Source organism: Anopheles funestus, chromosome 2RL (genome assembly GCF_943734845.2).
Source record: "Anopheles funestus chromosome 2RL, idAnoFuneDA-416_04, whole genome shotgun sequence".
In the NCBI taxonomy this organism is placed as follows: Eukaryota; Metazoa; Arthropoda; class Insecta; order Diptera; family Culicidae; genus Anopheles; species Anopheles funestus.
Window position 1 is genome coordinate 13507040 of NC_064598.1, and position 15675 is coordinate 13522714.

The 15675-nt window shown below is 44.9% G+C and overlaps 2 protein-coding genes across 4 annotated transcripts in view; both read left to right on the plus strand.

Moving 5' to 3' along the window:
- Positions 1-12769, plus strand: part of LOC125764943 (zinc finger protein rotund-like) — a 51117-nt gene extending 38348 nt beyond the window's left edge. For all 3 annotated transcript variants that reach the window (XM_049429696.1, XM_049429693.1, XM_049429694.1), the window contains one exon: positions 9467-12769. In XM_049429696.1, coding sequence (XP_049285653.1) covers positions 9467-10900 — 1434 coding nt within the window. In that variant the 3' untranslated portion in view covers positions 10901-12769. The remainder of the gene's footprint in view (positions 1-9466) is intronic.
- A 223-nt stretch (positions 12770-12992) lies between these two features.
- On the plus strand, positions 12993-15553 carry LOC125765014 (vacuolar protein sorting-associated protein 33A). Its single transcript, XM_049429846.1, has 3 exons — positions 12993-13579; positions 13648-13861; positions 13940-15553. The coding sequence occupies exons 1-3, from the start codon at positions 13478-13480 to the stop codon at positions 15427-15429; spliced, it is 1806 nt and encodes a 601-aa protein (XP_049285803.1). The 5' UTR covers positions 12993-13477; the 3' UTR covers positions 15430-15553.
- Positions 15554-15675: the final 122 nt, after the last annotated feature.

The window sequence follows — 15675 nt, forward strand, 5'->3', positions numbered from 1 at the left end:
CCAACATAGAAGGAAGGTAAGGGAAGAAAAAAAACCGAGGTTCCCTCCCTGTATCGAACTCTTTTCTGTTTTCTGGGAGGTATTCGGTTTCCACCGGGATTTTTTTTCCCCGCGCTGTTTCGACTAGAAAGAGCTGAAATTTCCATCCCCCAAAAATTGATCGGCTACGAGCGTTGTTAAGGGATCCAACGATGGAGATCGGGAAAGGGATACAAGAGTGCACAAATTTGGAAACTTCCACCAAATTTTCTGTTTCGTGTTGTGTGTGTGTGTTGTGTGTGTCTTTTTCTCTTTCCCATTTTTTCCCGGCACTAAGCTCACGGGTTTTTTTCAAACCGAACGGTACCGCATTCGCCGATGGCTCTATCATTTAATCAACTCCCCTCTTTCCCCAATGTCGGCTCCTCTAAGCTTCCCATACGGCTCACACACCGTACCGTACGCAACCGTTTGCTGACCGCACACCAGGGGCAACCGATTCGCATCACCACACCGTATGGAAATTCGTCCTGATGGCCGTTGATGGTCTAGCGTCGTTGTTCGGTATCGTCCGGCAGGTTTCGTGATGTTCGATGCCAAACCTTGAGGACGATGAGGCCGCCCCGTCCATTACGGTCACCGTGCGCCTATGTACACAAGGCAACCGATGCGTGCCTGTGTATGCGTTCCTCACAAAACCGAACACGGAATTTTTGCTCGGAGATCTTATTGGATGCGTTTTGTTTTGTTGCTTTCTTTTCCTTCTGATGTCCTTTATCGCTTTCCGGGGGAAAGCCCAGAACACCGAAACGAAGTGCATTGGGCAGCCAAATTTGAATTTGCTTTTTTCTGTTTCTTTGCTTTTATTTCTGCTTTTGGCTTGTGTGCATAATTTGCCCGACACTGTTCGCTGGTTTGGAGTTTTGTTTTGTTCGCTTTGTTTCGCCCAGGCTTTGATTATTGCAAAAGCTTCAAGGCAACCTCCGAAATCAGCATATCAGAGTTTTCCTTTGTACTGGTACGCATGATTGCACCTGTGCATCATGTGTTTGATGTGGATTGTACTTTTTCATCGTATCTAATTTGTACCATTTTCTAACATTGCATTCATTGTGGGAAAGGAACTGATCTGATTAAGCGGGATGCATTCTTATTTCAAAGATTTCTTTCAAGAAGCTTACTATTGTTATTACTGTTAAAGAACATACGTTCTTTTTTTATTTTCATTCGAACTTGTAAGAACTAACTATACTAATTTCCGGAAAAGCGGTTATTAATAGAAAAAGGTGTAATAATTACTATGGCTGAATTTTATTGAAGTGAAATATTTTTAAATGAGAGAAATGATCAAAGTTCATAATTAAAACAAGCATAAAAGTATACAAAGTATTAGTTTTTACTCTCTTTAAATTTTAATCATCAATTATGCCTTCAAAAAGTGTTTAATTATCAACAATTCCGATCCTAATTATTCTATTATACATTTCAACCGTACAAAAATCAATGAAAAAGTTTCCAAACATTGAAACTATTTTAATGTAACTACCACACAACACGCACACATCTCCAAATATGCTAACAAAAATCCAAAAGTTTCCACTACATGCTTCAATCGCCTTTTTTCCCGCGTCCTTGCATTACCAACATAGATTCGGATCGAAATTCGTCCCCGATCAATGGTTAGCTGTTGTTTTGTCTAGCTGGGAAACTAGTGTAGTAAATGGCGAAATAAACGTCCACCATGTGTGTCCGTCCATGTGTGTGTGTGTGTGTGTGTGTGTGTGTGTCCAATCAATACACGCGTTCATATGCAAGCGGAAACGCAACGGAATCCATCGGAACGCATCATGCGTTGCGTACATGCGTCATACAGCGCGGCCATATAGAAGTGGTTTGGCAAATGCAAAGCATCATCACCACCAACCCCAGGGTTTTCCCCTTTTTTCGCATAGACAGAAAATCTTGGCAACCAGAAGCGAGCAAAGAAAACATCACAACGCAAGGCGAGAACCTAGCGGCCACTATCTGTGTTGGTGCAGGTTCGGTACGGTTTTTACGGGGTCGGGACAGCCAGCTTCCTTTCTGCAGTGGGAAATAAAAATTCGCTTTCCCGCCCGGTCTAGCTTGTGTGCGTGAGTTACGATGGGATTTTTTTTCAACCCTTCGTTTACGTTTTTTCTTTCCACCGAGTGAGCCAGACTTAGAGCTTCGGATTCGGCGGTTCCTTTTCTCGCATCCGTGGCCTGCGCTAGCTCGAGGAGAGCAACAACAAAAAAATCCCCCCAACTACCCCAAACACGCACACGGCGAAAAAATCGGGAAAATCGTATCCCTTTTCCACCGTTTGTGCCCGGCAAAGGGAAGGCAAGGTGGTCAGCAAGCAGCCTATGTATACGCTAATATTCTTTTTATTCCATTGTGCCACCATCGGCCACGGTACCCATGTGAAACATCACGTAGCAGACCAGCGGGATCTTGTTCGTTCGTCCCTTCGCTTGATTCGCCGTCCCGCTTGTTCGGACTTGCCCGGGAAAAGGACACCGCAACGCAACCGGCACCCGCGTTTGCCGAAGCGATAAGGAAAAGCGAAAAAAAGAAACCTTATCCCTGCCCCCCCCCTGGAATCGAGACCTCAGGGTCAGGGTAGGAAACGCTGGGTTTTTGGGGAGGGAGGATAATTCAAATTTGACTGCGTAACACACTCACAGCGAACAGAAGCTGGACGATGCAGAACTGGACGAACAGAGCGCGATAGAAGCCGAAAGAAAGAGAGCCAAACAAATGGTGGGAAAAAAAAATGCACGCAAAAGTTGGGGAAAAAATGCGCATCCATCACGCTCACTCGTACGCGCCACCATTGCCCGGCACGAAGAAAGGCAATTTTTTCGTTCCACCGTTCGCATCCTTGTTTTTTTTTTATTTTTACTCTCGTCCTTTCTTGCATTTCAAACACCGCTTGCACACGCTTGTATTGGTGGGTCCCATCGTTCGGGTGTCTCATGTCCGATGGCAAAACCCACTCGATGCCGATGGAGGCGCCCAGCACCCGGATCCTTACTGTGCTGTGTTGGTGCTCTCGTGCACCCATACAGCATCATCGGGTATCGGGCAGACAGACGCAGCATTGGGGTTGTATCCCAGCACCCCTCCTCCCCACCTGTCCAGCACGCAGCGGATGCAACACATGCAAAAATCTCGGATTTTTTTCTCCATCTACTACCGCGTGCGCGGCATTGTACAGGATTTTTATTTTGCCGAACCGCTCGTAGATGGTATCCTCGGGTTTTTTTCTTGTCCTTGCGCTCCTTTTTTAATTCTCCACACTCGCTACACTCATTTCGTGCGCTTCGTCTTGTCTTGCTTTTCGACTATTTTTTTTTAATCTGCACTCATTACGGTTCGGTAAAACATCGTGGGCGACCGGTTCGATGGTGAACAGTATTGCAATCGGGGCATTTTTTTTTGTTCGACAGAATTGTTTTGTTGTTTATTAGCTGTTTATATTTTTCCTGGTTTTGTTTATTGTTTGCTTTTTTCCTGATTTTTGTTTGTTTGTTATTTGTTGTTAATTTCTTTTGTATTTTATTACTTATTGTTTGATGTTATGTTTAAGCGATTTTTCATGTTTAGTTTGCTCATTGGATAATGTTTCATTTATATTTGTAGACAAGTATTTTATTTTACATTATTTATTGTTTCACATTTTTATATTATAACTTTCGCATTTAGGTTTCGGTTCAGCATTCTTTAAATGTTTAATTTTTGTTTTAATTTCTGATTTTTTGTTTTGTAATAATGTTTTATTTACGAGTTTTTTATTGTTTTTTTCCAAATTTAAATTTACAAAAATTATCTTTTTTGGATAAAACATCACTTGACACTATGAACCGTTTACGACACCTTAACACCGCTAGGACATTTCACCCGATGATGCTCAGCTTCGAGTACCCATTTTCTTCGTTCGTTGCTTTTTTTTCTTCCTTCCATCATCACCCCAAAACAACCCTTGCAAAAGACCTACCTCGTACCTCACCAACCGTTCCCCCACCTCTCCCTCGCCACCACGCAACGTAAATGCGTTTTTATCCACCAAACACGATCGTGTCATCGTCTCGTCGGGTGGGTGGTCAGCACACTCCCAACCGCGCGGGGTTGAAAAATTTGCACACGATTTTTTCTCTCCTCCATCCTTTCGCATCCCGTGTTTCTTGCCCCATTCCGTACCATTCCGCATCGCCAAACGGTCACACGCACAACGCTCACCTCACCATCATCTCGGTACGGTCACCGAACGCGCCCAATCGTATCTTCATCAGGTCCACCTTTCGTTACCACCTGCTCCCCACCCATTCGGGGCGGGTAAGAGCGTCCTTTCCGCGTCATCCCCGAAACCCGCGCCCTCCTCCCGGAAAATGATACTACTCGGTGGAAAGCCACAGCAGCATCAACCAGTCGTCGGTTCGGCCAGTTTCGGCCTCGGCCTTCTCGGTTGCTCCTCGGCAGGCTTGCAACGGTATCCAAAGCTTTGGCCGAGACCGGGGAAGACTCGGGGTTGAGAGGGGAGCAAGGATGAAGGTGGAAGGTTGCACACAATTGGTGTGTGTGGTAGGGATGGTGGGCCGACGCGCCGAACCCGCGGTTCAAATGAGACGAAAACGAAGACGATCCTGGACGAACCGGGAATGGAATGTACAGGCGGGGGGCATGGGATGGAAACAAAAAAGGGAAAGGTCCCGGGGACATTCAGCCCAACACCAAGCGCTGCTCAGACACACGCCACACAGCAGTTTTTCGGACAAAAAAATCAGTCGAGTTTTTACATTCTAATGAGTAACAGCACATAAAAATTGTGCGCTGCCCGGCACACGGTACACGTCGAAACGCGTCAAGGTGCGCTCGCGTATTCGGCACAAGAAACACCAGAAACAAAGCGACGGATATTTTTACCGGACCAAATATAGAGCGCGCGCGTCTCGGCAATTGTTTTGTGCGACGGAATTGGCCACGGAATTGGCTGATTACTTTTGTGCGCGTTGTACGAGTTTGCCTTATTGGCTTATCTTGAAGAAATACACACACGCACGCACGCACACATACGCTTACTTACGGAAAACGTATGGACACAAAGTTTAAGTGTCCCCTTAATTACCTTAATTACACGCACAGGTTGGTGAAGGATGGGGAACGGTGTGATGTTTAACGTTTCGAACGATCTTGATTGTGTGCTGGCCCCGACCGCGAGTGTAAGGCGAATGGAATCGAAATGGAAATATAGATCCTTCCGTAGTGCCATCCATCTGCCGATCGAATCGGAATGCCGATTGCGCGCCTTTCCGCGCGTGTAATTGCTACTACAGGAATAACAACAAAAAAGGAACTATCGCCGTCTGTTAGCTATAGCCGAGTGATTTGTTATACAAAACAGAACCAACAAAAAAATACGAAAAAAAAGGCCAGTTATAGAAAGAAATGAAAATGAAGGTAGAAAAACAGCAATACGCGCGAAGAAACGCTAGTTCAGTCCGGCATTTTCCAGCGCAGCAGCAGAAAGCGGGTTCGGGTGTGAAAAGTCGCGTCTCGTCGTGCCAACAAAAACATCCACAAACACAACTGTCCGGGGCATAAAAGAGGGTTGGACCCCCTCCCTTCTCCTTTTCCCCCACGCTAATACTACTGTCGGAGGTGTTACGGTGATATGGTGCGGTAAATGGAACATTTAAAAAACGGGGGCTAACCGATTTGCCCCGTAAGAAAAACGCCACCAAAAAAACCGATGGTGAGGGAATATATAGAAGAAAAAGGGACCAAAAAATCAACCAAAAATCCAAACAAACATTGAACACATCGCGGAAGCGGAACTGTCATGGCGAGATAGAAAATAGACAAAATAGATTTAAACGAAGAGGAGCAAAAAAACCCTCCTGCTGGAAAGTGAATAGAAATGGATTCCATCGACTGGACCGCGACGAGCCGGATCTAGTCGATCGCGGTTCGTTCGCGGCTTCTCATTCAACCGTTCCCTTCGGCCGAGTCGGAGGGAATGGTTGAGTGGCTCACCGGGCTCAGCGTCCAGCAAACGTAACCTGGCCGTGAAGGACTTCTTTCTTATCAAGTGCAAGTTTGATACGGTGAGCTGTTGCGTCGTCTTAAGTGCCTTCCTTTTTGTGTGAGTTTATCGTGTGTTGTTACGCGGGGCAATGATACAAATTATCCGATCTCGATAAAGATATATGTGAAAAGAAAACTCCATTTTCTTATTAAAAATAGGATCATTTAAGTGATGTGAAATGGTGTACAATAAGTGCAATATGGCAGAGTTAATTAATTGCTCATTCAAGTTGTGTTCCATTTGCCTTTTGAGATAAAGCAGTTGGTTGTTTAGAACAGAAATGTTCTTATGTTTGCAGCATTTTTAAGTGAACTTATATGAATTACTTATATGTAAAGTTTTTTTTTAATGAAATTTTTAAATTTAGTAGTGAAAACAATATTTATGTTGTTTTTGTTTTAGTTTTATTTTGATGAATAATTGTTCATAAACATGCATATTTTTAATTCCTTCTAGTCGAATATTGACTCACTAATGGAGGCGCCCAGTCATTTAAAAAAAAAGACTAATTACACTCGCAAAGTTTTAATATGAATAGCTATTCTGCTGTGCTTTCTTGTTAGTGACTGTTTTCACAACGAATAATGAAGCTGTAAGACAAAAACCTTGGTTTAAAACCGTTTAAGCGTGTGAACGAAGTTTCAAACAACGAAGTGTGTTAGTGTATTTCCCATTAAAAAGCTTTCCCCACTGTCTCAAGCTGGAGGGACGCGTCGTTGAATATTCCCGCCCGGGTGGTGGACTGGACTACCACAACTCGCCACTGATCGGTGAAATCGCTGCCGGCGGTGATTACAGTCAGTTTCATCGCTCGATAGATCAGTTACGATCGCTGAACGAAAGAGGCATTCTTGCGTCGGCATCGAACACGCAGCTTACCGTCACCTTCACACCGATTCAGAACAATGGCAACAATCCTGCTGTATTAGGCTATAATCAACAGCAGCAACAGCAACAACAACAGCTTCCGGTGCAGCAAGTACAACAACTTCAGCATCAACAACATTCCCAGCTACCACAACACCATCTACAGCAGCAGCAGCAGCAGCAACAGCAGCCGTCTCAGCAGCAACAAAATGCAAAACCATTCCTACCCAACGGCATCATACCACATCATGAGTTTCCTCTCAAGCCCAACAATACTCTGAACACAATCGGTGGTGTGCCCGGTAACATATCGCTTGCAGTGAATGGATTGCTTGTCGGCAGCAATGGTGTCCCGCTCGTTGATGATCGTTTGAACAATAATCATCTTGGTGTTGATAGCAGTAATCACCGTGCGAATGTGACCGTAAATCCTGCCGGTTCGGTTATCGGTGGTACTACAGCTACATCGGTACAACGTGCTAATGGTGGCGGTACAAACCATGTGCCGGTTAGTGGTGTTGTTTGTAACAATGTTCCAAGCTCCAGCAGCGGAGTACCATCAACCGTCGGTGGTGGTGGTGGTGTTAGTTCGGGTCCAACGGCGAATTCCACCGGCGATCAGATCGATCTGGAGCTTAAACAGTATATCGTCGAGAAGAAGGAACTGGACAGCTCCTGTCCACCATCACCGACGAATAGTGTGCTGCTAATGCAACAGCAACAACAGTTGATGGAGGATTCGGATGACATGCTTGATTCGAAACATTCAAAGGTAAGCAGCGGAAGTATACTATTCCCGTGGAGAGGATCAGCAATATCGCGGCAAAGTGTGTGCAGAATATTACTTATTTATCAGGTGTTAAGGTGCTTACCAGACGCGTCAACGTCGTCACTCTAGGTCCCGCCACACCTCCATTGTCCATGTGAATGTCCTAAAAGGACTTTACGGGCTGTGTCGTCTGGTGCCATTCGAATAGCATGATCGTAACACAGGAGTTTTGGGGAGTCTAATTCTCTGTACGATAGTGAGTTCATCGCCTATGTCCTATGGACATTTGGGGTCAAAATTCTTTGTGAGCGTCTTCCTCTCGAACACGTTTAAGACGGTTTCGTCAGATGTGGCCGCCTCATAGGACTGTCCGGTGGTGTAGATGGTAATGGCGTCGGTATTTGTACGGCACGATCAGGTTTCAAATCCCATCCGAACCGTACACCTGTTCGAAGAACTAACTATAAAATCAAGGAAAGCCTTAAATAGCCGGCCAAGATCTCTTGAGGTTTTTGAGACCCCAAAAAAAGAAGAAGAGACAGGATACTTTTCGATAAAACTAAAATTTTAAAATATTCTTTAACAGATTGCAATTTTAAAATAGAAATAGACAAAAATATACTTATTTATCCAAAAACAACTTTATTGTAGAGCATTAAAATAGTAATAAAAAAAAGAACAATCCTTCACCTCATTCCTTGTGAGCCACCGAAAGAGGCTTATTACCAATTGAGCCCACCAAAAAGGAATTTCCTTTTGACCAGAAAATATGCTGGAAAATGACAACAATTGAAAGCGCACACACACGCCGAAAAGTGTTAGGGAAACTTATGCTTTTTTCCCACAACAATTTGCCCCCAAACACAAGTGCCACTGCTCAGGCCACCCAATTGAAACTTTCATCCGCACAAATTTGCGTCGCTTAACCGCTCCGACGCGTACGTGGTGCCGGTGGTCCGTCGGTGTCTTTTGGTTGGGACAGGCATTTCGTTTTTAATTACACCCTCCCGTGCGAATACCGCCCATACGATGACAGCGACATGGAAGAACGCTTCCCCGGGTTGGGTTGAGTGTGAGAGGTTTTTTTTTGCTTCTTCTTCATCATAACTACTTTCGGGGATGGGAAATTATGTGCAAATTTTACCACCAAACGCAATCATCACGACGCCCACAATCCGACGCTTCCGGTGGCCTTCCCGGTAAGCCTTCCGCTGCTTGGAAGGCGTCCGGACGAGTGTCGGAGTGTGGATCCTTTAAGCTGTCACCTTTTTTGGGCCGCTGGCAACAAAGGACGGGCTGAGTAGTATCTGATGTCTCGAGCAGCACTTTCGTTGTTCTTACACCATTTCGTATGCTTACGGGTGTCCGGTGTCATTTTTTAGAATCCAGCTTTTTTTCCCTCTCTATCGCACGGATAACTGCTGCATTGCGTAATGCAAGTGATATGACGCAAACTGCTGCAGATTAATTACACATTTTCTACGATAACCATTATTACACCATTATACTCAATTCTTTTCTATTGTTCTACTGAGTGATTTGATGGCGTTTCAATCCGTTTACTAAAATTACTTTTAAATAATATTTTCCTGGTTACACCAATTAATCATTCTTCATGCCAATTTTGCCTCCTCTTTGGCAATTTTAAAACTATTTTCCACAATATTTTTCATCTTCGAGGTAGCTCCAACTGCGCATTATTCTGTTAAAATGGCTCGCTAATCTATTCACTCTGCTTGCAGATCTTCACCTCCAAGGCGGACCTGCAGCTGCACACGCAAATTCACATGCGTGAAGCAAAGCCGTACAAATGCTCCCAGTGCAATAAGGCGTTCGCCAACTCGAGCTATCTGTCCCAGCACACCCGCATCCATCTCGGCATCAAGCCGTACCGGTGCGAGATCTGTCAGCGCAAGTTCACGCAGCTGTCGCACCTGCAGCAGCACATCCGGACGCATACCGGCGATAAACCGTACAAGTGTCGGCATTCGGGCTGTCTCAAGGCATTCTCGCAGCTGTCCAACCTGCAGTCACACTCGCGCTGTCACCAGACGGACAAACCGTTCAAGTGTAACTCGTGCTACAAATGTTTCTCCGACGAACCGTCACTGCTGGAGCACATTCCGAAGCACAAGGAATCGAAGCACCTGAAGACGCACATCTGTCAGTACTGTGGAAAGTCCTACACCCAGGAGACCTACCTTTCCAAGCACATGCAGAAACACGCGGAACGAACGGACAAGCGGCCACCGATTGGGACGCGAAGTAGTAACAGCACGGTCAATCTGAGTGCGTCCACGCCCGGCAGCACTAGCTCGGGCAGTGGCAGTGCATCGAACGGTCCTACGACGACCGTCGGTCCTGCCACGATGACCGGCGAGAGCACGTTCTGGCCGAAGGTAAGCCCAGACTCGGCGGCAGCTACGATCAATGATGTTATCAACCAGCAGAACAATCATCACGACTTCAGCCTGACTCCGAATGGCAGTGCAACGAATGGTAGTAATGGTAGCACCGGTAACGGTCCTGCAACTAATGGTCCCCAATCGAACGGGGCAAATGCGGTACATGGGTCCGGATCCGATCTCCCTGGGCCACACCATCAGCGGGATGATGCGGTCGATGAGTTGGTTGGAACAGCCCGAGGGCCTCCCGAAAATTCCGCCAACAATACAAATACCCAACCCAACGGAAACTCCAACACCGGACCGGGGAATCAAACATCCACACAGCAACAACAACAACAACAGCAACAACAGCAGCAACAACAGCAACAACAACCTCCACCACAGCAACACAACGGAACTGCACCGATGAATGGTAATCTTGCGATCCCCCCCGTCTCGACACCCATGTCCGCTAGCTACGACTCGAACAGCATAGCGAAGGCCACCAGCAATTCGGCCTTCACACCGATCAATGCGATGCCACCGCACCTGAATAGCCTGCAGCATCATCATCAGCTAGCGACACAGCGGCCCTCCTATCTGTACGATGCCATCAGCTTCCAGAACCAGAAGGCCGCCATGGCTCAAAGTCCCTCGAACGCATTTCCCAACCAACTGATCTCGCTTCACCAGATACGCAACTATGCGCATCAACCGGCCGGTGGGTTAATGGCCGGTGAGCATCTGCTCGGTGTCACCGTCGGTCCCGGTGGCAAAGACAAGGGTTAAGCTCACTCGTCTAGTGGAATGGTTTACAACCCATATCCGTTTGCCCACGGTGTAATTGTGTCCCAATTCCCATAGCTACTCCTATTCCCTCTGTACATACACGCTTGACGATCGATCTCGATCGACGGTAAGCCATCCGGCCACGAGCAAGCAAGAGGCTAACCAATATCCGACGTGTGATCACAAGTTCTGATCTTCGGATTCAGCCATCGACGGGCACCGGATTAACTCTCAAACTCACACAACACGCCGTTGGAGGAGTTCCCATATTTCTAGCAAAGTTTCGTTGCAACTTCGTTCCCTTCAGAACATCTTTCTTTCATCCTCTCTCTTTCTCTCTCTGCCCCCTTCTTCGTATCTTTTATCTCACAAAGGACATATCTTTTATTAAGTTCTTCGAAAACAGACTATTTCTCTGTTTGGCGCATTTATTGAAACGACACAGGTTTATTTGCTGTGTATTTTTCCAAGCATTTCTATGTTAGAAACCAAAACTAATGTCACATTTGTCTCTTCACATGCGCCCCAATTGTGATGGCGAACCGTTGATAGGTGTAGTAGCACTATTTAAATGTACAAGCAGTTCCCAAATTAACGTGACTACACGGAGACACAATTAAATGAACAGGACCGTCCAAATGACTCCATCGTGACCCGTTCCCTACGCCCAACATCGAAACTTACTTTCCATTCTTTGCTTTTAACCGTAGCCCTGTTGTGCGTTCGTTGTCTTGCACAAGAAAAAAAAAGATGTCCAAAAGAAGGGTTTTTGTTTCCTACATATAACTGTGATAAACCAGTAAGATGATGGATGCATCTTGCAAAAGATAGCTCCAGTCTCTCGCTTGCGTTTCCTTCCTTTCCGGCCGTGTCTTTGCTATTTGCCCATTGCTCCTATGCAATATGTTGTCCCACATCTTCCCACAGATCCCACAGATCCGACAGCAAAAACAAAAACCACATGCGTTGAAGTGCGATGTTTAAGTATAGATGTAAAAAATGATAGCTTATTCCGTTCACGAAAAGGGGCAATTGCGCCAATTCGTAGCATTCTAAGCATTGCAGCAAACAAGGTTCCTCATATGGTACTGAATATGAGAATATGTGTAAAATTTAATGTGAGCACTGCGTGCGACTAGGTTACAATCATGGTGAAGTATTGACATTTTCCAGCAATCCTACTTCGTTCATTACTTATTGCAAAATTAACAAACAAACACAAACTCGTTCGTGGATCCATTCCATCGATGAAATTACTTAGACGGACAGTGAGCACCGGGCAGTGCACCAATATCGTAGCGAGGGTAGAGATATGCCACCGAGCGAAAGCAACGAAATAATGAGAAGATACTACTAAATATAAGTAATGGAAAAAATATAAAACTAATTAACAAATCAACCATCGGTGTGACTCTGTCGATGGTGCAGAGCATAGGCAAAAAAACCCTTACGCTAAGTAACATTAAAAAGCTGTAACTTAAGTAACTGAAATTCTGAACATAAAAGCGTCCCACCATGATGGCAAAGCCCCTGAAAGGCGCTGTTGTGCTACTGTTGCGCTACTACTGTGTGTGCGTGTTTGTCACGTGGACGATTGAACAAGCTGCGCTCGGTGTTTCTCGCGTTCTCGCGTTCTTTTATGACGATCGTCTGAGCAAACATACATTAAAGTGTGAGGTCCTGCTTCAAAGGACCTGATTTGAGAAACGGAAAGATTAAAATATTTTTTATTTGTATCATTGTATCCTGTACATCCTTCACAACAAGAAACACAAACACACACACCCAAACACATAAAACACAAAACTATGAAACTATTTCAAAAATCGAATAAAAATAAAACTCTTATAAATGTATGTAAATTACCTACACGATCGTTTTATTATGTATTCCATAGTAAGAGAAAACAAAAGCAATAAAAAGAGAACGCAAATATCGAAAGAACGATGGTATTTTGGTCTACAAAGTTGTTCATATGGCCGTTGCGAACTGGTAGCGTTCTTAGACATTCTAAATTATACAATTTCTCAAGGTTGCAGAGAAACTGTTCAAGGATTGATTTTATACACTTGCCTGTAAGAGCCACACCAGCGACCGCTTAATCCATTTACCATTAAACCCGCCACTTGATATTCATAGAAAGAAAGATAATTAACGATTCGAACAAAGTATGCAATTCGCATAACAACACTGGCTTATTAGTACCTTAATTTTAGCCTGTTTATCTATCTGAATAATATTGTCAGCGGGGAAACATTAGCTTTCCATGCATACGAACCACTGTGCATGTAAATACCTTCGCTGAAGTATTGAACCTTGAGCTATAAGCGAACTTTGGCAATCAGCTGTTTTTAGCAAACAATCTACAAAACAATATCGCTCAATTTTGATAAAGTTTGTTGATGAAATAGATTAGACGAGTGTTACAAGTTTTTGAATAATTACTCTTCTCGTTCATATTCATAACCGTTTGCATGAAGCATTATTATACATAGCGATAGAAGAGAAGAAGAACATCATACATTCCACGTGAAAGCAACCCCTAACAGCAGTGTGATCAATTTCCTGGCAGTAAACATGTATACACATCTTTCGGGAGGTCGTGCTAACATACAACTGCTACAAGAAGCCGCTGTACGTGAATTTGTTAAGATTCTTGATCGATGCGAGGGTACAAAGGTAAAGTTGATCAAATAAACGGGATCGTGCAGCCTCCCTTTCTTCAATGTGTAATTATCTCCCCTCAGGCTATCATATGGGATGAGTCATTGGGCGGACCTGTTGGGCTTGTGGCAAGGTATACGTTCCTTAAGGAGCACCATGTCACAAAAATGTATCCACTGCGCTCGGAAGCTTGGACGGACATCGATGTGAAGAACATTATCTTCATAACACGCCCACATCAGACGCTGATGGATTACATTGCCAACAACATCCACGAAGAGGAACGCAAACGAAAAGGTTTCGTATCAAGCGTCTTCTTATCTTTCGTTTTTCTTCTTTGTTTTATATTAATGAGAATCTTCGTTTAATTTTCAGTTTCACGGAAGGAGTATTTTCTCTATTTCCTTCCCAAAAAATCCTTTCTCTGCGAAAAGCGACTCCAGATCAAAGGCGTGCACGGCAGCCTGTCCTACATCGGTGAGTTTCGCTGTGAGTTTTTCCCATTCGACAATGATCTCCTTTCAATGGAGCTGAAAGATGGCTACAAAGAGATCTATATCGAGGGTGACACGAGTTCGCTTCATCAGTCGGCGTGTGCACTTGTCGCACTGCAGAAGCTTTATGGGCGCATTCCAAAGGTGTACGGAATTGGAAGTTATGCGCAGCGTGTTTGGGAGATTACAAAAGCGCTGACCGAGGAGGATGGGCATGCCATGAACAACGAAAAAGGTGTCATCGATCAGATGCTCATTATCGACCGATCGACCGACTTGATGAGTGTGTTGGCAACGCAACTTACCTACGAAGGACTAATAGATGAGATTTTCGGCATCAACAATACGACGGTAAATCTGCCGGCGGAAAAATTCAACACAGGCGAGGGTCTCTCAACCGACAGAAACACGGAGAAAAGCCAATTCATACTGAACTCGAAGGAGCAACTGTACACGGAGCTGAGAGACAAAAACTTCAACGCGGTCGGAGCGGTGCTGTCCCGCATGGCCAAATCAATTCGATTGCGAGCCAACGAAAACCATGGCGAAAAGTCCATTCAAGAGTTGAAAAAGTTCGTCGAAAGTCTGCCACACATCAAATCCAACGAGCAATCGCTTGCGACCCATACCACGATCGCTGAGCTGGTGCAGGATGTGATCTCATCGCACGCATTTCTAGACGTGTTGGGCTGTGAGCAAGAATTCCTGCTCTGCTCTGATGTGGACAAACCGAACAGCTTCATCGAGGATATGATTGCGAAGGAGGCACCACTGCGAAATGTGCTTCGATTGATTTGCATGCAGTCGATCGCCGGATCGGGACTGAAACCGAAAGTATTAGATTACTACAAGCGTGAGCTGGTGCAGGTGTATGGCTTGAAAACGCTACTTACACTGGGTAATCTCGAGAAGGCTGGCCTTCTTCGACAGCAGACCGGCTCCCGTACCTATCACGTGCTCCGCAAAACTCTCAATCTTACCGCAGAAACACCGGAGGAAGTGTCTCCGAAGGACATTACGTACGTGCATAGTATCTACGCGCCGCTCTCCGTTCGTATCGTTGAGCAACATCTGAAACCCAATGGATGGCAACTGTTAACGGAGAAGCTGTCCACCTTGCCGGGACCAACGTTTGAAGATTTTCAAGTTTCACCCAGTTTGAGCAGTCGTCGCGGTTCGTTCACCAGTGAAATGTCTCAATCCGACATCCCGCGCGTGATCGTAGTGTTTTTCATTGGAGGCTGCACATTTGCAGAAATATCAGCGCTACGATTCCTTGCGCAACAGGACGAGAACAACGTCGAGTTCGTCATCTGCACGACGAAGTTAATCAATAAGAACACGTTCCTGGATTCGTTTATTGAAAGTTAAAGCAAAAATAAGTGTGCAGTATCATATAGCAAGAAGGCAAACTTTGCTTGTTTGAAAGAATCAGCTATAAAATCGGGGATTAAAAATAAAGAAACCATTTATTTTTATTATCACACGTATACAACTTTTGCTACGTATTATTTAGCAATATTATTCCATTGTTGTTGAGAAGGTTTACAGACTTTAAAACGATATAGGTCTTTCGGCTCCTATAATACCAACAATCTTTTGAGATTAATAAATATC